General features: G+C 50.8%; 1 protein-coding gene and 1 long non-coding RNA gene across 2 annotated transcripts in view; one reads left to right on the top strand and one right to left on the bottom strand.

The window, feature by feature from the left end:
* Positions 1 to 22,675, bottom strand: part of LOC105861396 (uncharacterized) — a 54,540-nt gene that overhangs the window by 24,188 nt on the left and 7,677 nt on the right. The window contains exons 2-6 of the long non-coding RNA XR_012919336.1: positions 15,629 to 15,730; positions 14,948 to 15,119; positions 11,399 to 11,592; positions 7,451 to 7,561; positions 6,181 to 6,313 (exon numbers count right to left, since the gene is read on the bottom strand). This is a non-coding gene — a long non-coding RNA (uncharacterized LOC105861396). The remainder of the gene's footprint in view (positions 1 to 6,180; positions 6,314 to 7,450; positions 7,562 to 11,398; positions 11,593 to 14,947; positions 15,120 to 15,628; positions 15,731 to 22,675) is intronic.
* Positions 2,012 to 22,596, top strand: SCUBE3 (signal peptide, CUB domain and EGF like domain containing 3). Its single transcript, XM_012746814.2, has 20 exons — positions 2,012 to 2,146; positions 3,140 to 3,265; positions 3,465 to 3,581; positions 5,686 to 5,733; positions 8,215 to 8,331; positions 10,025 to 10,147; positions 10,638 to 10,754; positions 11,405 to 11,530; positions 11,820 to 11,936; positions 12,083 to 12,187; positions 12,477 to 12,593; positions 12,920 to 13,078; positions 13,311 to 13,526; positions 13,874 to 14,035; positions 14,230 to 14,397; positions 14,917 to 15,078; positions 15,491 to 15,688; positions 16,186 to 16,338; positions 16,461 to 16,540; positions 18,229 to 22,596. Exons 1-20 carry the CDS (start codon positions 2,065 to 2,067, stop codon positions 18,376 to 18,378), a joined length of 2,643 nt encoding a protein of 880 aa, XP_012602268.2. The 5' UTR covers positions 2,012 to 2,064; the 3' UTR covers positions 18,379 to 22,596.

Raw genomic sequence — 22,675 nt, 5'->3', positions numbered from 1 at the left:
TAGAAAAATTTGAATCCCATAGCACGAAAGGATTTGAGATTTGAACCCAGGGTCCTCTCTCAAACTCCTCTCTGGTGCCAAAACAGAAATAGGGCACTGGAAGCAAAGATGACCAGGAAAGGAAGAGAAGCAAGATGTGTGATGCCCAGAAAAACAGGCTAGGCTGGTCCTAACACCCTACCTGACCAAGTAGATGAATTCTCTGAGGTCCCACTGGCCGAGGAAAGCCTCCTTACTGCAGAGCTGCCTCCAATCCCACTCCTTGGACCCAGGCTACAGGTTTCTACTCTCAACCCAGACCTCCAAACCCTGACTCCTGCTGGGCCCTTAACCCCAGCCCTGGCCACCTCTCCTACCACTTTAGCTACTAGGGAAGGGCCTCATTTCTTATCTGCCCAGTCACCCTTGAGGAATTCTTTTAGGACTCTTTTGGGAAGAGAATCTGTGACACTTGGACTAGGACAGTGAGTTGCCTGCAGGACTGAGAACATGAGCTTCTAAGTTCTTTGGCTGCCTTTGACCTTTCTAGGCGCCTGATTCTTAGCAAGTCTAGTTTCCCTATGTGTTCTGGGGAGAAGCAAGTAGAGGGACAAGAGAGGGCCAGGGGAGCAAAGGTCTCCCTAAGGTTAGGGTTCAAAGCCTCAACCCTACCTTTGGCTCATGGGGGAACCTTGAGAAAGTTGTCCATGCCCTGAGCCTCAGTTTCCTCACTGAGAATTAGAGGAAAGAGCTTGACTACAGTAGCAAAGCCACAAGGTTAGAATAGAAGGGAGCAAATAGGAGGACGGAATGTAGGATGAGGCAAGTACAGGAAGGTCAGGATGGGGAAAAGTCAAGAGTGTGGCAAGAGATGGGGCAGAGACAGGAACAAAGCAGAAGAGAGTACACCTACTCAGCTCTTCCAATGGGTGCATCTCTCCAGCAAGAGCCAACTGGGTCTGGGCCCCTCTGCCCTTGGTCAGAAGGGGAAGGGAGGTTTCAGGGGCTCAGCAGAGAGGATGGGAAGGGATGGGCAGATGAGGTCCTCAGGAGCCCAGATTCTAGCTGCTCCCTTTGGTGACCAATCTCCCTGATGCCTCTGGGCCAAGGCACGCTGAGAAGGGCTGTGGACTTGGGAGGGCAGTAGATAGCATAGAGATGGAGTCAGAGCATTGAAGTGGGAGCTCCAGGGTGAGTTGGCTCTGGGACCTGGGGCTGGTGATTTGGGGGTGAGAGCCTACTGTTCCCCTTCCCCCATCTAGGGTGTGGCCTGGCAGCTCTCCCCAGATCCCTCCCCGCCAAGCTGCCAGACTATGTTTTGTTAAACCAAAATAGGAGAAAGACTAGGAAATATGGCAGCAAGCCCAGGCATGGGGGGAAGGGGAGGAAGGATGGGGCCATGGCCTGTCCACAGAAATGGTCCCTGCCCCACAAGGAGTTGAGGCTCAGCTGCCCTTACCCAGCCTGCCGCTCCCACCTCAGCACCATGGCCATGGCTCTCCCTGCACAGGAGCCATTTCCCAGGTCTCTGGATTCCCTGGCTGCTAGTCACAATGAGCTGCCACCCCCGCTAACTTCTTCCTGACCAATCTAACCAACCTCTATCCTTGTCTTCATCACTGTTCCTCTTCCTCTGGCTCCTTGCTGATTGCCTCTGCCCTCAGACCCAATTTCCACAGGTGAGGGAAAGGGAGACAAGTCTTTTCCGAAGTGAGCCAGGTTCAGATGTCCCCCTGTCCTCTACTTGCTTAGCTCCCCAGCTCTGCCCTCAGGATGGCCTCTTCTCATGCAGGGGAATATCTGTGCAGAATGTGTTCAGGGAAAAAAACAAACAAAAAAACAAAACGAACAAAAAAGAAACATCCAGTGGAATAGGAGCTGACCATGGGGTGAGAACTGCCTGGCCCGAGGCTGGGGGTCGGGGGTGGGGGCGTGTTGGGCTCTTAAAATGGCCCTCGGCCTCTGGTGCTGAAGTCCCAGGGTTTGCTCTGGACCCTGGCCTGCACCCCATGGCCCCACGTGTCCTGCACAGATGTGGATGAGTGTGCCGAGGGCAATGGCGGATGTCAGCAAAGCTGTATCAACATGATGGGCAGCTACGAGTGCCACTGCCGGGAAGGCTTCTTCCTCAGCGACAACCAGCACACCTGCATCCAGCGGCCAGAAGGTCAGCCCATGACCGGGGAGGGCCCTGCCCCTGCCCTCCCCAGGCTTCTCTTCCTAGCTGTCCCTCAACACGCCCTAAGTCTTACCCTCTGTTCTCAACTCTGCTAGCTCCATTTTCTCCACCCCCAACTCAGTCACAACCTAAGGGCCCATGGACAGATATGTATTGGAGCAAAATCTGCAGGAATTAATTTGGGGTCAGGCTCAGTATGGGATTGAGGCTACTATGGGGCGTCCTCTGTGTCCAGACCTGAGGTGGATATTGTTCCTAATATCAGTGGCTGAGTTGTGGGTGGCTGAGTTTGTCTCGGTTGCTGTTTATCTGAAAGGGCTGCATCAATGCCTTCTACCTTGGATTTGATTTGGAGGCTCAGGCAGGAATAGTGGGGTACATGTTACCTATTTCTGTGACTTACCCCCAACCCCCACTAGACTGTGACATCCCTGAGGGCAGGGACTATGTCTAATTCATCGTCATATCCCTAGCACCTAACATACTGCCCTGCATGTAGTGAGAGCTTAATAGATGTTGAATAAAATTGCATAGTAATTATCTATACCAATTACTCCCACTCACATTATAGATCTGGTCGTTATTTATCTTCTTCCTAGTTTGTCTCTAAGCTCCTTGAGGGAAGAGATCATGTCTTACCTTTTTCTGGATCCTTCCTAAATCCACCCATTCCCTAGCACAGCGCCAGACACCTATTAGACACCATTTTTTGGTTGTTTAAGGAGAGTGTGACCGTACAGATTTTCTTAGAGAGGGATGGGTATCAATAGCTATCATTCAGAATCGTTCTGCGCTCTGCTTATAGAACCCCACTCTGTGGGCAAGACAGGAGGCCTGTGACAGGGAGAGTCAGTGCCCTCTCGGTGTTAAAACACCGTGGAATTCTCCCAACTTCCTAGACCCCGACTTGCCCCTTAGAGTTCCTCCTCTTCTAGGCATCCCGGGGCATAAAGCATTCACTCCCTTCCTTTTCCCTTTTAGAAGGAATGAATTGCATGAACAAGAACCACGGCTGTGCCCACATTTGCCGGGAGACACCCAAGGGGGGTATTGCCTGTGAATGCCGCCCTGGCTTTGAGCTCACCAAGAACCAACGGGACTGTAAATGTGAGATAACTGGGATGGCAGTGGGAGGAAAGGGAAACAAAGTGGAGCAGTGTGGGGCCTCAGCAGCAGGAAGACAGGGCTGAGAGGAAAAGGGAATATGGGGAAAACAACTAGAAAAGAGGGCCAGTATCCATGTTGTGGAGAACTGCGGTCCTCAGGGAGAAGCAAGCTGATAGACCTCTGCCCTCTCTGTGCACAGTGACATGCAACTATGGTAACGGTGGCTGCCAGCACACATGTGATGACACAGAGCAGGGTCCCCGGTGCGGCTGCCATGTCAAGTTTGTGCTCCATACTGACGGGAAGACATGCATCGGTGGGTGAGGCCAGGGGAGAACTCAGTCTGCCTGTGGTGGTGGGGGGCCCTTGGGAACCAACCAGGGGTAGTGGGGGAGCACATGGGCCCAGGTGCTGGGACAGAGGGACTGGAAAGGGAGTTAAAGACCCAGACAAGGCCAGGTCTAGTGAAGGACAACTCTAAGAGTGATTGAAGGGCTCACCCGACCCTCTTCCCCTCCCCAACCCACTGGTTCTGCTGCCCTTCCCCAGGAGCCTCGCAGTCCTCTTTGTCCCAGGACAAAGTGTTGCCAACAGAATAATTAGCAAGGGTGTTTGCCACCAAGGCTGTGGTTGAGAAGAGGTGGGAGGGCTGAGGCAATGCAGCTGATTAGGCCTGACTAGAGGCCCTGGTTGACCAGTGTGGATAGGAGGGGAGCTGTCATGGCTCACTGTCCCCACTCTGGAACTGAGGGTGGGACAGAGAGCTCTTTCCTGGAACAACCATCCCTGAACTGCCAAATGGGGTTTCCTGGCTCCAGGTATCTTTTTCCTCTGGATCCTTTCTCTCTCACACTCCTCCTGCAAATCCCCCGTCTATTCCCCTTACCCTAGCCCCCACTTCCTTCTCTCCTGTAGATCCCAGTGTACCCCCTCTCAGCTCCACCTCTAGCCCCCTCTCTTCCTTATCAGCTCCAGCCTTCCATCTCTCTTGCCCTGGTTTGGGGCCCTCTTAATACCTGGCTCCCTCTTCCTGGCATTCTAGGCCTTACCTCATATCTTTAGGTTCCCTAGATGAGTATAATTCCTTAAAGTTCATTTCTAATTCCCTAATTCTTTAGGTCTTTAGTGCTGAGAAGGATGATGGGACAGAGTATCTCTTGGAGAAGTGGGAAATGAAAGGGAAGAACTTTGGCTGGAGGAGAGTCTGTGTCCTGAGCCAGGCGGGGGCAAGCTTGATCTGTAGGCGTTGGTGTTTATGGGTGGCCATCCATCTGGTGGGCTGCAGCATGCTGGAGATGGGCAGGGGTGAACCCAGTCACTCTGTGGGAAGTCATGTGTATCAGGGACATGACATTCAGCTGAAGAACAAGACTCTCCCCACCCCACTCCGCAGGCCTGCCCCCTCACTGCAGACACGAGAACAGGGGAGCAGATGATGCTTTTACAGGGCTCCCTCAGGCACCTGCTCCAGAGACTTGCACACACGGTTCTAAAGTGCTTCTGTAATTAAAATCTCTCCTGCTACATGTTTCCCTCTGAATTAACTCTTCAAAGACCCTAGAACATTTTTAGGTCTTCATGTTGCCTTCTCCTGGCTGGTGTGTTTTATTAATAGTTCCTTTCATTTTTTTCCTCACAGATCTAATTCTTTTGTTTTCCAAACATCCCACTACCCCCTGGACACATTCACACATCCCCAGAGCCTCCCAAAAGAAATTGCATGCAGTCCCCAAAGAAAATATGCATGAATCAGGACAAAGCTCGGGGCCCATGGATGCGTGGGTCTGATCCTTCTCAGACATGGCTGCTTCTGAAAACAACCCTATTGAGCTTGAGCTCTTGTCCAACCCAAGACCCATTCTGCCGTCCAGGCCATGGCCAAGTGAGGCAGTAGACAGCAAATGAGGCTGTTCTGGGGTTTACAGCTATGTTCCTTCCTAGTTCCCCTTCCTCTTCTCTAAAAGAACTTATTTTACCCTGCCCTACATCTCATTTTTCTTGCCAGCCCCGGTAGGGGGAAAGTCATTGTCTGGGGCTATCAGGACATCCAGATGTAGGGCGAGGATGAGAGGGCAGTGCAGTTTAGCAGAAAGGAAGAGCACCCTTTGGAATTTGGGATTTGGCAGTCTATAAGACTTGAGGTTACACCCCAGCTTTGCCTTGGGCATGCTGTGTCATATTGGGCCCATGGTTGCCCCTTTCTGAGACTGTTTTTCAGTCACTTGGTGGGAGCTTCTTTGAGTATACCAGGTAGGACAAGGCTGAGGAGTGAAGCTGTTGTAAGAGTCTCAGGGTTCATCATTTGGGGCTAGTGGTTTGGGTTTACAGGGTGGAGGAGGGGGTGGGGAGGGTTCTAAGGCCTAGTGGGCCACAGTGGCCCCTGCCCAGCATCTAAATGGTTTTTTTACAATGTCAAACAGGGGAAAGGCGGCTAGAGCAGCACATCCCCACTCAGGCCGTTTCTAATGGTAAATATGTCTGCTCTCTCCGCTTGCTCTCACTGGCTTGCTCGGGGAAGGGCTAACCCGCTGGGGCTCCCACTAACTGCATGCCCATCGGGCCCGGTCAACAGGGTTCCCCCTGCCAGGCAGCCTGGGCACTGGGCCCATCAGGTGACAGGAAACCTGAGTCCCTAAGAGCTGGCCTGGGAGCCTTCATGTTGGTTTTGTTTTTCTTTGTTCCTATCACTCTCCTCTCCTTCCTCTTCTGCTCCTTCCTCTGACACCTGTCTTCTAACACCCCACCTCCTTCCCAGCCATCTGCCCCAAACCCTGTCTCTACATAGAGACCCAGCCAGCTCCATCTTCCCCATGACGCCCATGTGCCACCTGAGATAGGGTTAGATACCATCCCCTCCTTAAGGCCTCTTCCTTGGATTCTTACCCATGTTAGTTCACAATCCCAGCATCACTCACCATTCTCTCCCCCATAATGGTTATGAGCATGGCATTTGCATTCAGACAGACCCGAGTTTGAATCCTGGCTCTGCCACTTCTAACTGTATGACCTCAGGCAAGCTGCTTTCCTCTCTGATCTTGGTTTACTCTTCTGGAAAATAAGGAGAATAACAATCTTCCCTTAAGGTTGCTGTGATGACTGAGATAGTGCATGTAGAATATCTAGTAAGTGCCTGGCACAGGGTTAAGCAGAGTGACTTGTGGTTTTAATACTGCAACCTGGAGAGCAAAGGAGTCAGGCTGTGCCTTCCTGCAGCCCCACCCTGCTCTGGAGAATGCTGTCCTGCAAAGGCGGGCAGCTGTGCCCTGCTTCCTGTGCAGCCTGGGATGGACACTGTGCCAGCTCTGCTGCTCCCTATCCTGGATTCTGCAGAAGCAGAATTCTGATGAGCAGTTAGGCCTGGAACTGACATCTTTCTTAAGACAGTTGGGCAGGGAGGAAGGGGAGATAAATGGATGGGCATCCCTCAGCTGTCTTAGGAATGGCCAGGCTCATTCTTCTTCCCAACCTCCCCTACTCCCTGCTCCAAGGCTTAGTGGACTTCTTCTCATGCTAAGAGCACTCTTAGAGGGGATGGCTAGGTTTGGAGCCTAAACTCAAGGTTTCCTCCCAGGTTCCTCCATGGTCTTGGGGAACCTCAGAAGAGACTAAGGTAGGAATCACACAGAAGAGATCCCACTCCAGGCTGGGCTGCTCCAAAACCTGGGTATTTAAGGGACCAGGCCATGGCCAGGGACCACAGGCAGAGTTGGGCTTCTTCTGGAGCCCTGGCCTTGCTGCTCTCATTGATGACAAGGGTTGGGCCTGAGTGTTAGGAGTCAGCAATTCAAGAAGATGACAGTGCTGACCAGTACTTTCCTCATTCAGTTCCCCTGATTCTGAGAACTATTCTCTTCTCTTCCCTAGCAGAGGCCTTGGGCTCCTCTCTTTCTAACGGGAGAATTCCAGGTCAGAGGACCATCCACAACTCCACAGTCCCTGTGTCAGGGCCTTTCACTATTTGAGCTAATGGTTTTTCCTTGGACTCACCTGATTCTCCCAAGCTTCTGTTTAAACCTGTTTTTCTCCTGCTCTGAATTTAGAAAATACAGTGACCCACCCATTTTCCCCCAACTCTGACCTTCCAGTGAAGGGAAAATTTCCCAGTCAAGGGGGAGCAATAGAAAAGACTTAGCAAAAATAAGGATTTGGGTTTTGGCTACCTATGAGGTTCTCTCTTCCACCTACCTTTTCATCTCCTTCCTTCTCTGGATTTTTCTTCTTTTGCCTCCTCCCCTCACCTATACAATATCTTCCCATTAGCAAAGTAAAACAACAAAACAGCCAGCTTATCGCCATCTGGAACCAAAAAGGAGGGGTTGGAAACAGTTGAAGGTAGCTAAACCCATATGTGCTGTCTCCTCTGAGGATGAGCAGTTGGGCCTGGAACTGACATCTTTCTTAAGACAGTTGGGCAGGGAGGAAGGGGAGATAAATGGATGGGCATCCCTCAGCTGTCTTAGGAATGGCCAGGCTCATTCTTCTTCCCAACCTCCCCACAGTACAGTTGTTCCACCATGACCCCCACCCACCCACCAAAGATATGGTCAGTGGAAAGAGGAGGAAGCTTCTGTTTGTCCCTTCTGGTTCCCTGGCGGCCAGAACCACCCTCACTTAGCTCTCATCCCTCCCTGCTCCCCCCACCTCCTCCACCCCCTTAGCACATTCCTGCCTGACAGCTCTGGCTTGTACCTGCCTCACTGCTGTCCACCTTGTTTCAATCAAGTAGGGGGCAGGGAAGTGGACTGCTTGGCTGCACTTGTGAGGGGATGGGGGTTGGGAGTGACGGGAGGAAGGGGGCTGGCAGCCTCCCTCCACTTAATGCTCCTTCTAAAACACAGGGAGGCAGCTGAGGCCTTCCCTTGGGCCTCTGTGGTCTCCATTACCCTCCAAGTTTGGGACTCCTTTAGGCCAGTAACCTGGTTACCATCCCCCAACTCCCTCCTGAACAGAGACCTGTGCTGTCAACAACGGGGGCTGTGACAGTAAGTGCCACGATGCAGCAACTGGTGTCCACTGCAGCTGCCCTGTGGGCTTCATGCTGCAGCCAGACAGGAAGACCTGCAAAGGTAAGGACTCTGAGAGGACAGGAGCATGGAGGCCTTTGGTAAGGACTGACATTAGGACCAGAGATAGGGTGCCTATTGTAGGAACCACACCTCCTCGACTCCCTTCTTGTAGAGAGCCCAGGACATGGTTAAGGGTTGTCTCCTGTCCACCTGTCCCATCTCAGTTCAAGGAGCACAACAGACCAGGCAGTCCCTTAGTGCCCCTGCCCCTCCCCTACCTTGTTTCCCGGCTCTCATTCCTAGTCACCCTCCTAGTTAATGAACATGCAATTCACATTTGTCCCTGAGTCTGGAAGGATATTTGAGTACTGACTTTGTACGTATACGAGGTCACAGGTGTGTTCCATAACCTTCTTAATCCGCATTCCTCAGGCTTTCCCAGGGGAAGATGATCTCTCCCCTTAGAAAGGCTATACTGGCCAAAGGAAGAGTAGGATGGCAGTTAGGAGCACTGATGCTGGAGCCTGGCTACCTCAGTTCAGATCCAGGCTCTGCCTCTTACAAGCTCTGTGATCCTAGGCAAGTTACTTAATGTCTCTGTGCCTCAGTTTCCCCAGTGCTTACTTCACAGGTGTGTTGTGAGGATTAAATGAGGTATTATATATAAAGTACTTAGAACAGTGCTTGGCAAATAGTAAACACTTTGTGTTAGCTGTTATTCCAGTATAATTTTCCAAGCTGTCCATTCTATTTCCCCTCCTTTTAATTAGCCAGGTCTGGGGAATGATGGGGGAGAGGGAAAAGAAAAAAGGGAGAGTAGCCATATTACAAATATGATTCATCAGGTCTGTGTCCTCTAGTCACAAGGAGTGGGGACTGGAAGGACTGGGCTCCTTCTTTGTGTCTTTTGGCCCAACAGCTGCGAGAGGAGGGAGAGGGCTGGGGAGGGCTGGGGCAGCGGGTCAGCCAGCCAGAGTCAGAGGTTTCCTGCTGGGAAGGACTGTTGACAGGTATGCTAAAAGTGAAGTGGAAGGCTGCCCTCCCTGCTCCCTTCCCCCAACTAGGGGTGAGTAGCCTGGGTCCTGTCTGCCACCAGCTTGGGGAACTTGACCTCAGGAAGGAAGCCATTCACCAGCCCCCTTTTCCCTTACTAGTGCTGAAAGCTGCCTCAGGCCTGAGCCTCTCCAGACCTCTCCTAGCCCAGCCCCCAGTCTGGCCCCCAACCCTCCCCCATCAGCTCCCCAGCCTCCCTGGCTCTCCGGGAGGTCCTCCCTGCCTGGCCTCTTTCCCAGCTTCTCCTCCCTTTTGACTCTCCACCTCTCCTTGGCTCCCCCTACTCAGGGCTCTTGACAGGGCCCTTGGTGACAGGGGTGAGGGACAGGAAAGAGAAAACACTATCCACCAGCCCTCTTGGGAATGGCCATTAGCTGGAGAGTAAGGGGCAAGGACTAGCCCTGTAGGTCAAATGCCCACTTGCTCCCTGCTTCAGGCAATTCCCTGAGGGCCTGATTCTGGTTCCCTTCTGTCCCCTTCTAAGAGGACTCAATCCCAGAAGAGAGGGTTTTACTAATGGCCACAGACCCCCTGAACACAGAACAAATGGAGATGAGAGACTGATGGAGGTGTCAGAAAAGGCAGGCCCAGGGCTCTCCTAGATTTTCCCTGTCTTTGTGAGGAAGGGTGGGATCTTGTCTCCTTATTTGTTCTCAGCCTTCAACATCACCTTTTATTCTGCTTTTTCCTGCTTCTCCAGACATAGATGAGTGCCGCTTGAACAATGGGGGCTGTGACCACATTTGCCGCAACACAGTGGGCAGCTTCGAATGCAGCTGCAAGAAAGGCTATAAGCTGCTCATCAATGAAAGGAACTGCCAAGGTGAGCAGACTTGAGCTAAGGTGAAATCCTTGGGAGATGTTCCTAGGGTGGGAGGCTTCAAGGAGGCCAGAGCCCCAAAGCATTAGAAACTCAATGGACACTGTGGAGTCTCTATAGGCAGCATCGTCCTGCAAACTAGCAAACAGGAGCCCTTCCTCTAGGTGGACCAGCTCCACAGTGAAGCACACAGCTTGGCAAGGAGTGAGGAATGGATTTCACCCCAATTCACGTCCTTGGCAGAGAGTGATCTGCCTAACCACACATGGTGGCCCTGATCCATAGGCACCAGATTTTACAGTTCCAGACTCCAAGTGGAGGGAGCATAGGGGATGGATCAGCATTGCTCAATCACTGATCCTAGAGCTGGGCCAAAAACAGGGACTCTTTCAATTCACGGCAGAGAGCCAAGGCCCCTCACTTGGGCCCTTCACCTGAGTAAGGGTCAGGTGTCCCGAGACAGATTCAGTGGCTCAAATCCTTGCTCTTCCAGATATAGACGAGTGCTCCTTTGATCGAACCTGTGATCACATATGTGTCAACACACCAGGAAGCTTCCAGTGTCTCTGCCATCGTGGCTACCTGCTGTATGGTGTCACCCACTGTGGGGGTAAGCTAGCAAACTTGCAGCCCCTCAGCCGCCCTATCCCCTCTCAACTCCTCATCCTGCAGGAGAATAAGACCCTGAGTTGGCTTGTGGTTATAGGGAATCCCTGAATGCATGCATTTATAGTGATGAAATGGGAGGAATTAAGATAGTTTCTGAAGGCCAACTGGGAGACTGGGGCATCAAAGAACAGCATCCAGCCTCCAAAATTCCTATCTCCCATCCCCATCACTGTCCCTGGACCCACATCCTCAGCTCCCAAATGACAGTCCCTCTGGTAGGTAGGAGTGGAAGGCTTTAAAAAGCTAATCAGCATGACCCCTTCTCAACTATTCCTTTGAGTGGGGACAGAGATAAGGGGAGGAGGTTTGAGCTCTTCTCAGGCCAGCAGTCATCTTGGGGTACATGGAATGCTTTTTAAACTCTATTTTTTAACTGTAAGAATATTTAACATGAGATCTATCCTCTTAAATTTTTAAGTGTACACTACAGTATTGTTAACTATAGGCACAATGTTATACAGTAGATCTCTAGAACTTAGTCATCTTGCATAACACAGGGCACCTGGAACTCTAACCAAATGTCCTGCCTACTCCCTGGCTCCTACTCCTCCCCCACCATTGTCTGTCTATCTCCCTACCCCTTACCCTTAGATGTGGATGAATGCAGCATCAACCGGGGAGGTTGCCGCTTTGGCTGTATCAACACACCCGGCAGCTACCAGTGTACCTGCCCAGCAGGTCAGGGCCGGCTGCACTGGAACGGCAAAGATTGCACAGGTGGGCAGTGTCCTCTGCTGGCCAAAGTTGCAATTGCAGTTTCAATGGGGGCAGTTGGGGTCCTGGAAAGCACAAAGTATCATGCAGGGGGAACATGTGAGGTGGGAAGGGGTGGAGAATGTAGCTATTTGACTTAGAGATATGAAGTTTCTAGTAAAGAACTCCCTTCAGCAGTCTCCATGGGTACAATAGTTCTGCATGTAGCTGATTCTTTGTCCAAATTACACATCTGAGGGAGAGGGTGGGAAAGGAATGCACCGGTTTCCTGAGGCCTCTCTCCCCTTCCTAGAGCCAGTGAAGTGTCAGGGAAGTCCTGGGGCCTCGAAAGCCATGCTCAGCTGCAACCGGTCTGGCAAGAAGGACACCTGTGCCCTGACCTGTCCGTCCCGGGCCCGGTTTTTGCCAGGTACATGGGAGGAGGATGCAGGAGGGCTTTGGGGGAGAAAGGAGCGAAGGCTGGCTGTTCAGGCAGCTCCTCTGCTCCCCTTAGATCCCTCCAGCCAGGTGGGGTTGGGAGGGCAGGTCAGAGTTGTGACAGACCCCTTCTCTCAGAGTCTGAGAATGGCTTCACGGTAAGCTGCGGCATCCCCAGCCCCAGAGCAGCTCCAGCCCGAGCCAGCCACACCGGGAACAGCACCAACTCCAACCACTGCCATGGTGAGCACCAGCCCCAAGCCTTATTTCCACCCCACTCTCTTGTATTAATTCCTTATTTTTCTCCTTCATTATTTCCCTGGCCTTCCTTTGCGCTGGGTCCCCCTCTTTGCCTTGAAATTATCCAGCCCTGCTGCCTTTCTCTCTGCCCCTAACATCTGATCGCCTGGGCTTCTGCAATCCCACTTCCCCAGCCAAGGCCCTGGCCAACTGCCCAGCTGCTCAATGCCCTCCACAGCACCCTCCATCCACTGGGCCCCCATGCTGTGCTGAGCTTCTACCATCCCTCTAGAGGCTGCAGTGCTGTCTGTTAAACAACGAGCTTCCTTCAAGATCAAGGATGCCAAATGCCGTTTGCACCTGCGAAACAAAGGCAAAATGGAAGAGGCCAGCAGAATCCCAGGGCCAGGTCTGGATTGGGGACCCCATTCCAATGGGATGCCTGGCCACCAAACCTTCCCCACCCCTCAGCTCCTCTGCTTAGCAAGATCACTTCCAAAACCCCACCAGCACCCTGAACTCTGGACAGAGCAGGGGAAAAAGCAGTTGTAAGCATAGGGCCCAAGGAAGTCTGCAGGACATTCCCTTCCACCAACTAATTAGTATCCTAGACTAAAAGAGGATTGATATAGTTGCAGTCAGAGATCTGGTGAGGTCTGCCTGGGTTGGGTGAATAAGTGAGAACTTTCCATGTCACCAGGGAGTTCCTTGGGGTTGACAAGTCCTCTCCCCCAGGTGGTGCCCCCTGCTTTGACTGCCAGGTCACCTTCATCCACCTCAAGTGTGACTCCTCTCGGAAGGGCAAGGGCCGGCGGGCCCGGACCCCTCCAGGCAAGGAGGTCACCCGGCTCACCCTGGAACTGGAGGCGGAGGTCAGAGCCGAAGAAACCACAGGTAGGACTGGGGCACTGTTGGGAGTAGGGCCAGAAGGAGAGGGCAAAGGTGGGAAAAACACAGGTCTCAGCAGCAAAAGAGAGGGATAAGGGCAGACCCTGCCTAATGCCAAGCCTGAGAGCTAGTCCCTCTTACCATGACCCTCCTACCTCCCAGCCTTGCTCCCTACCCTCCTGCTTACAGCCACTCTCTTTCTCTTCCTTCTCTGATGCACACTACCATCCACCACCAGCTGGCTGTGGGCTGCCCTGCCTCCGACAGCGGATGGAACGACGGCTGAAAGGGTCACTGAAGATGCTCAGAAAGTCCATCAACCAGGACCGCTTCTTGCTGCGCCTGGCAGGCCTTGATTATGAGCTGGCCCACAAACCAGGCCTGGTAGCTGGGGAGCGAGCAGAGATTGTGGAGTCCTGCAGGACTGGGCAGCACCGTGCTGGGGCCAAGTGTGGTAAGGAAGCTTGCTGGGGAGCAAGGGAATGGGGAAGGCCTGGGTTGGGCCTGGTTCAGAGCAGGACCCTTCATGGCCTCAGTTGCAACTCTTAAATTATGAGGCAGCCAAGACTCTCCTGCCCACCATTCTCCCTTCCCTGGTCCCAGGCCGAAATCTAGAAGGATACCAGGAGGGGCCAGCAACCCTCCTGCACACAGCTTTGACCCCCTTTTCCCCACAAGCAGGATTCTGTTTGTTCCTGACAAAGAGATTCTCTCTAAGTCTGAGGGAGTGGGAAGGGGAGTCCCAAGCCTGGGTGGTTGGAAATGGGGGGTGGGTGGCTAGCACGGCCGACTCTCCCTCAGTCAGCTGCCCGCAGGGAACGTATTACCACGGCCAGACGGAGCAGTGTGTGCCATGCCCAGCGGGCACCTTCCAGGAGAGAGAAGGGCAGCTCTCCTGCGACCTTTGCCCTGGGAGTGATGCCCACGGGCCTCTCGGAGCTACCAACGTCACCACGTGTGCAGGTGCCAGGGGAACAAACAATACAGAGTGGGGTAGGGTGGGCACTGGGACACCCATGGCATGGGATTTCCCAAAGGGCAGGCCCAGGCTCCAGGCCATTCTCTTAGTCAACATCTTGCTGTCCCCTGAGATTGGGTGACCCACGGGGATGACTCAGGACCATCCCCATCAGAGTTGGGCCCTTAATTCACTCCAGGTCAGTGCCCACCTGGCCAACACTCTGTAGATGGGTTCAAGCCCTGCCAGCCATGCCCACGTGGTACCTACCAACCTGAAGCAGGACGGACCTTATGCTTCCCATGTGGTGGGGGCCTCACCACCAAGCACGAGGGGGCCATCTCCTTTCAAGACTGTGACACCAAAGGTGAGTGGGCTATTCACCCCACTAGGGACACCCTAATCCCAACTTCCAAAAAAAACTCTCTGAGTCCCCAGAGTAGACCTAATGTTGTCCCATAATTTCCCCCAAACCAGGAAAAGGCCCAGCTGCCTGACCAGCCATACCATCCTTCTCCTAGGACCCATCCTGGCCCTCCACCAGTCCCAAGCCTGGGAATTGAGAAATAATTAACAGTCCCACCTACCCCCTGCTTTGAAGAACTAGTGGCACATTCCCCTCCATACACTAAATGAATTTCTGTATAGATTTGATACTGTGCTCAGTGTCTGAAAGAAAAGGATTGGCACTACAGCCAACCACTCTGTAAACTTTGTTTTTCCCTGGGCTTAAAATCTGGCATGACCAGGAAAGGTTGGGACCCTGGAAGGAACTTTGCTGTCGTCAATCTCCTGATTCTCCATGATGAATGTATCCTGCCCATCCTATGCCCCAGAACTCCTGCCAGCCCGCCATCTTGATTCCTGCCTTTCCCCCTTGCTGCAGTCCAGTGCTCCCCAGGGCACTACTACAATACCAGCATCCACCGCTGTATCCGCTGCGCCATGGGGTCCTATCAGCCTGACTTCCGACAGAACTTCTGCACCCGCTGTCCAGGAAACACAAGCACTGACTTTGACGGCTCCACCAGCGTGGCCCAGTGCAAGAGTACGTGGCAAGCCAGGCTGTAGAAAAGGGAGTAGAGAGGCCTGGGGACAATGGCCATGGAAAGAAGAGGAGTAGCAAACCAACAGGGAACAGGGCTGGGGGGTGGTTGGGCAGGAAAGTCTCACTCTCCACCTCTCCCCATCCCACTCAATCTCAAGGTCAGTTTCTAGGTTGGGCCCTGTAGCACCCTCTCCCTGGAGACAGGTAATGAGACATAGACAGATGAAGTGAGAAGGAAAGGTACTAAAAGAGCAGGAAGGAAGATGGACCCAGAACTTGGAATACAGATGACCTAGGATGGTGGCTGCCCACGTGTGTCTGACCTCCACTTCAGAACTCTTTAGTTTCCCCAACCCATTTCCCCTCTGACTTACTTTTCTTTGTTGCTCTATCCACCGTGGCTTGGCTGCAGATCGTCAGTGTGGTGGGGAGCTGGGTGAGTTTACTGGCTATATCGAGTCCCCCAACTACCCGGGCAACTACCCAGCTGGCGTGGAGTGCATCTGGAACATCAACCCCCCACCCAAGCGCAAGATCCTTATCGTGGTACCTGAGATCTTCCTGCCATCTGAGGACGAGTGTGGGGACGTCCTCGTCATGAGAAAGAACTGTGGGTGGCTGCAGAGCTGGGCCAGGGAAGGGCAGTCCAAATCTGGTTAAGAGGGAGAAAGAGAGACTGGTACAGGAAGAATGAGAGCAGGGATCTGTGAGGACAAAATAGTGAGAGTGGCCTTAGGAGGTGAGAAGCTAACAGAGGAAAACAGCAATGAATGGCACATACTCGGTAGAGAGCAGAATTAAGAAAGCCTTGCTGAGGCTAGAATTCTAATGGTGTTCCATGTGTTACTTTCCTATCCTAGTATTTCTGCCATTCCATTCATTTAAATGTCAAATTTCTTACGCTATGTGAGTGCCTGGATTCAAAGAGAAGTTGTGGAATGAGCCCCGGGGGCAATGGGAGAGGGTAAGGGGTGTGGGGTATGTGTGTAGTGGGGGAGCCTTTGTCAGAGTGATTCTGTCCCCCATGCCCTGCTCCAGAGCCCTCATCCCAGGAGGGCTTGCACAGCCTGCCCTGCTGCTCCGCTGACCTGCTGCTTGCCTCCCCAGCCTCCCCATCCTCCATTACCACTTATGAGACCTGCCAGACCTACGAACGCCCCATCGCCTTCACGGCGCGTTCCAGGAAGCTCTGGATCAACTTCAAGACAAGTGAGGCCAACAGCGCTCGTGGCTTCCAGATCCCCTATGTTACCTATGATGGTGAGCAAGGGCAGGAATCACGGAGGTGGGTGAGAAAGGGGAGGCCCAGAGGTCTTGGGAGGGAGCCAGGAGAGCAGGAAGAGCTCCCACCCCTCACCTCCTCCCCTTGGTTGACTCTGCAGAGGACTATGAGCAGCTGGTAGAAGACATTGTGCGAGATGGCCGGCTCTATGCCTCTGAAAACCACCAGGAGATCTTAAAGGCAAGTGAATATTAACAATAATAATGATAGCCAACATTTAATGAGCATGTAACCCTGTGCAGGCGATATGCTAAGTGCTTATGTGAATATTCTCATTTGATTCACACAGAAGCTCTACGAGGTAAATACTCTTATCATTCCCACTTTATAGATGAGAAAACTGAGGCACAGAGAATTAAAGACTCCCAGTGCTAAAGCTGGGATCTGATCCCAAGTCTCTCTGACTGCAGTGTCACCCACACTGTATTATACCTTGGGGAGAACTTGTAGGAGAATGGGAAGGTGAAAAGAAATGTCCTGTACCTCTTTCACCAAGAGACAGGAAAAATGAAGTACAGAAAGTTGCTTTTGCATAAGTCCCTTCCTTCCATTATCTCCATCCACCCCACGCCACACTGAGAAGCAGCAGATCTAGCACAGCTTTCTCAGAATCAGTTCATGTACAGATTCCTTTTAAAGGAAAACAAATATATCTAGTACTGAAGAATGGAAGGAAACCCTGGGTTGGTGGATCCCAATTTAAGAAAATCTTATTTAAGAAACTATAGTCTTATTCATAGAATTATCCTTCATAAATTATCACTGCAAAAAAGTCCATCTTATGAGTAAAATAATTTTTATGTTATCATCAAAAGCCATAATGGCAAAAATCACCTAGAACTTGCAGACTCCAAAGGATATAATTGCTGAAATATTTTTCAAACATTTTAAGTATCTGAACCCTTATTCCAAATCAAATGTACTATGGGACTCCAATGCATAAAGCAGTACAGCTGTTCTGATTAAAGAGGACTGGATTGAGAGGCTCCCTCATTATTTTAAAAATCCACTGATGCAGTGGAAAAACCACCAGCCTAGGAACCAGAAGATCTGAGTTTTTAATGCATGATGCCTGACACTTAGTAGGCTCCCACACGTCATGCTGCTGTTGCAGACAGGGTGGTCAGGAAAGGCCTCTGGAGAGAAGAGACCTGAGTGAAGGAAAGGGGCTACCCATTAGAACACCAGGGAGGAGCATTCCAAGCTAAGGAGCAGGGGAGCAGTTTGGCGTGCTTAGGATCCTCAAGAAGGCCAGTGTGGCTCAGCATAGTGAGGACGAGTGGAGGGGAAAGCAAGGCACAGATAGCATTTAGCCTATGGGCCATGCAATGGACTCAGCTTTACCCTGGGTGATAAAAGAAACCAGAGAAGTGTTTCAAACAGGAAAAAGATGAAATAATTAAAAAATCAAAAAGTCACACTGGCTGCTGTGCAGAGAACAGTCTTTGGAGAGACAAGGGTAGAAGCATGGACACCAGTGAGGAGGCTATTGCAGTAGTCCAAGTGAGAGATGATGGTGGCTTGGACCAGGGAAATAGCTGCAAAGATGGTGAGAAATGGTCACCATCCAAATATATCCAAATATGGATATAGTTTGAAGGTAGAGTCAAGCAGGAGAGAGGGATGGCTCCAAGGAATGGGGCCTGAGCAATAGAAGAATGGAGCTGCCATTGACTGAGTTGTGGAACTCTAATGACTGAGTTGTGGAACTCTAAAAGAGCAGATGGTGGGATGGGAATCCAGAGTTACCTCTGGGTATGTTCAGCATGAGACACCTGTTAGCCATGAAGAGGGACTGCAGAGCCATGATGTTCCTCTTTCCCACCCCCATTGCTGAGGCTGACATTGCTGCCTGCCATCCTCTGCAGGACAAGAAGCTCATCAAGGCCTTCTTTGAGGTGCTAGCCCACCCCCAGAACTACTTCAAGTACACAGAGAAACACAAGGAGATGCTGCCAAAATCCTTCATCAAGCTGCTCCGCTCCAAAGTTTCCAGCTTCCTCAGGCCCTACAAATAGTGCCCCTAGGCCCAGAGACCCAGGTTTTGAAACCCTCAAACTTCTTAGCCCTCAGAGCCGGTAGCCCCCACCCTCAGACAAAGAACTCTCACCTCTCTCTGGAGAAAAAAATATCACTACACGGACCAGGCACTCTCCCTTTCTGTCTTTCTAGTTCCCTCTCTCTTTCTCTCTCTGTCTCCTGTTTTTCTCTTTCCTACTCACTCCCTGGAAAAGCCATTCAGTGCTGGCTCTATTCCCCCTGAGGGGTGAAGGAACTGCATTGCCCCTTCCCTGCCCATTTTACCAGCTCATATGCCTGGTTCCATCAGCTTGGAAGGGTGCTAGAGGCCCATGAAGAAAATGGGTCAAATGGAGAATGGGGAGAGGGAAGAGGGGCTTCTGCCATTATAGGGTTGTGCCTTTGCTAGTCAGGAGCCAGAACGTCCACAGGCTGTGCTCCCCAGGGTAATTCTAACAGCCCAGAGTCCTGCCAAAGAAGCCTTTGACTTACAGGCTCAATGCCAACACTGGTCCTCTAGGGCACATGATTTGAGCTCTGGACTGCCCACATAGCTGGCTTTCTTATCTATATAGCTCCTCTCTTTCTTCCCCCACATGTCTGCCTGGGGTCTACTCCATAGGGTTTACAAGTGGCCCACAACACTGGGCTAGTGGATACCGGCTGAATGAGGAAGAGCAACAGGCACTGCCACATTGAATGCCCTGCTTTGGCTCCCGGAGAGAAAGACTGTAGCTCTGCAAGACAAAACCCAGGTTTGAAAGCATCACCAAAAAAAGAAAAAAGAAAACAGAAAGAAAAGAAAATATATCATCTAAAAGACCAGATAGAACAATTGGAAGCTAACTTCAAACACTAATCCCTTTTCTTACATGTCTTCCCTGGCCCGGCTACCCTCTTAGTTCCACGCAAGTGCTCCCTGGGGGAGCCCTACTCCCCTTGCTACATGTTGTCCTTCAAGAAGCATGGCTGTTGACCTGAAGCCAGCCTGGGCCTCGCCCCACAGTTGTCTTTCCCTTGTAGCCCCAGGTGGCTTGTGGGCTCTACCAAAGAGGACCCCAGTCTATAGCCAGCCTGGAGCCACCTACCTCTGGCCTCAGGCTGTGGGCAGCAAGAGGAATGTGTGTGTACTTGGCGAGCCTCCTGCCCACCCTGTCCACATCTAATAAGTGCAATCATTTTGAGTCTTTCTATGTTGTCTAGAGGGAGGGTTTTTTGTTTTTGTTTCTTTTTCCTCTATTAGAACAACCCTATTTATAGCTGCCCAAGAGAGAAGAGTGTATGTTTGGAGTAGAAGAAAATCAGTTTTGAATCTTATGAACCTTAAGTGCTGGAGCATCTGATCTCTCTATTCCACCAGTGACCACCCAGACCTCTAGAAGCTTTGGTTGGGTTAACCCAGGGTGATAATTCAGAGGCATTTGATATGTAGGAAAGTAATTCGGGGCCAGGTGTGGTGGCTCATGCCTGTAATCCTAGCACTCTGGGAGGCCAAGGTGGGAGGATCGTTTGAGCTCAGGAGTTCGAGACCAGCCTGAGCAAGAGTGAGACCCCGTCTCTACTAAAAATTAGAAAGAAATCAGCTGAATAACTAAAAATATATATATATATAAAAAATTAGCCGGGCATGGTGACACATGCCTGTAGTCCTAGCCACTCAAGAGGCTGAGGCAGGAGGAGCTCTTGAGCCCAGGAGTTTGAGGTTGCTGTTAGCTAGGGTGACACCATGGCACTCTAGCCTAGGCAACAGAGTGAGACTATATCTCAAAAAAAAAAGTAATTCTGGGGACTGGATGGAGCAGGAAGGCAAGGGACCTGTGTTTGCTAAACCAATCCTGCTGTCCCTCTCTATGGATTCAGTATGAACCTCTTGATTGTAGAGGCCAATGGAAATGGTGATTTTCTACCCCAAGTAGGGAAAACCTCCATCTTTTCCCTGTCTTCATCCTGTTTTCCCCTGGTGTGCCTATGGAAGAAGACCAGGACAAACTACCTGGGGATGGGCTGACTCAGGGTCTGAGGCCAGACACAAGGTTGTAGTTACCAAGGTGTCAAGCTGGTGAAAGCACCAGATATTTGCAGGACCCTGGCCACTTCCCTCTCAGAGTTGACTTCAAGCCTAGCTTCCTCAACTATTGTTTTTCTAAAGAAAGAATCAAGTCCATGCCAAGCCCAGAGCCTGTACACATTCTGCCTTTAATTCAATGTGCTGCCTGTAAAATTATTCTTCCAATAGCTCCTTCTGGTTCCCTTAAAGCTGTAGTCCTAGTCAATCCAAGGCTACCAATTGACTTCTCAGGTTCATTTCTAGGTGACCGTCCCAGGATACTTCTCTCCCAAGAGACTCAACACTAAATAAAGGAGCCTGACCACCTCACCCTCTCATCAGTAGTATTCACCAGCCAAAACAGCCTTAGCAGTGGGAAGCCAATGGCACAGCTAGACCCCCTAACATCCATTAGCCAATACTATGGCCTTTGGGGGTAGAAGGTCTGGCTGCCTTTGTCTCTCTGGATCAAAGACAGCCACTGTAAAGATGCAAAATGGCTGCTTCTAAGCAGGGGATATGATCATTTAGCAGGAGTGTATTTCCCAGGAAGTACCTGAAAACTGTTTTAATCAACTTTGACCATCCTAATTCTGCACCAGAAGCTAGGATAACTTTCTGATTCCTCTCTCCTTGCCATTTTGCATCTCTCTTGGAAAGCCAGTGAGGGTGCTTCCCAATTTATGCTATCCCAATTTATTTTGGGGGTCCAGCTTCTCCTTTCTCCCGGCTTTTCCTATCACACCATATATACACATAAATACACTTCCTCCAGTCATTTATTCCATGGTTTATGAGACTTGCAAATAAGTTTCACAGTATGGAAAGTATAGACCACTAGGCTTCTTAACTGATGTCAACGCAGGTCTTGGTGAGCAGGTGAAGACCTGCTATTATCCACCAAGTTTAAGTTATCCAAGTTGGGGGTTAAGAACCCAGGCAAAACTGCTGAACCTATGGAGGAAGCTGGCCCTGGGCATCAAACTAGGAGTTAAATGGACTGAATGAGGAGTTATCACTCAGGGACTCTCTAGGCCTTTACAGGTCAGACAGAAAAGAGGTTTTTACCAGTGGAAGGGGAAATGGGAAGATGGTGTACATAGGAACCCTTCATGAAGCAACCCAGAGGCCTCTCCGCAGGATGGGATGCTTGTGGGGCTACAGTACTATGGGGCCTCATTCATCTTAGTACAAAACTGCCCTGATTTGAGTCTGGGAATGGGAAGCCATTTCCCCGAGGGCTCCAAGCACCAAGTCTGCATATCAGAAAGGCACTTACATCCTTAGCAGCATGGCAATTCCTCTTTACTTCTCTGCCTCCCTCTCTCTGTATTATCAGGCTATGCCCATTCCCTAAAACTGAGTAAACTCTCAGAGTCAGAAAAAACTGACCAGATCCTGGACTTGAGCTGCCTGCCCCAGGCCTAGAAATCCCCCAAAGGCTGATACTGAGCTGTGACTTTGACTCCCCCAGGATTTGGTCAGTTTGAGGTAGTAGAGACCCATATTTGTTGCTAAAAGTTTGGTAATGTAGTCCTGGTCTTTGGCCCTAATGAAACATTTTATGTCTGAGAAGTGTTCTCCAATGCATGTTTTATGTGACTCTGGAATGGACAGGAGGTCATATCTCAAAATGCCAGAAACATAAGAGCATTCAAACTTTTTGTATTTGCTGCTTACCTCAATATGACAAGCCTCAGACAAAGGGAACAAAGTATAACTGACCATAAGCTGAAAGTGTTAACCTGCTAGGTTTTTTTCTTAAGCACAGTATGAGAAAAGTGGAAGCAAACAACACAAGGGTATCTTTAAATTTGACCTGTCTCAAAGGTAGCAAACCTGTCCTTGGTCCATTATTTGGACTAGGAATCCTTTAAGAAAATATATGATTATAGAGAATAGAACCCCTAGTTCTGTTACCAGCTTATCTAGACAACACAAGTTGTAGGGGTGTAGCAGTTTGGACAAACTGAAAACTTTATTCTTCTGTGTGAGTTGAACTGAAGTTTCAGAAAATAATCATCACCATATGGGAGGCTTTTTTTTTAATGCGAAGAAATGTCAAAATACTGTATTTATATCTGGCTTCCACTGCTACCAATATAGTAAGCATCTCCTACACAATCAACAATAAACAGCAAATGATACAGTTCATAGAGTATTTTGCACTTGGGGAAAAATATGTATCTGAACTTGTAAAAAGAAATGTTTGGATTTTGTATTGTCTTTTTTATTATTATTAAAATACT

The sequence above is a fragment of the Microcebus murinus genome, chromosome 5, assembly GCF_040939455.1.
Source record: "Microcebus murinus isolate Inina chromosome 5, M.murinus_Inina_mat1.0, whole genome shotgun sequence".
Classification (NCBI taxonomy): domain Eukaryota; kingdom Metazoa; phylum Chordata; class Mammalia; order Primates; family Cheirogaleidae; genus Microcebus; species Microcebus murinus.
Note: the sequence above shows the minus strand (reverse complement) of the source record. Positions and strands in the feature narration are given on the sequence as shown.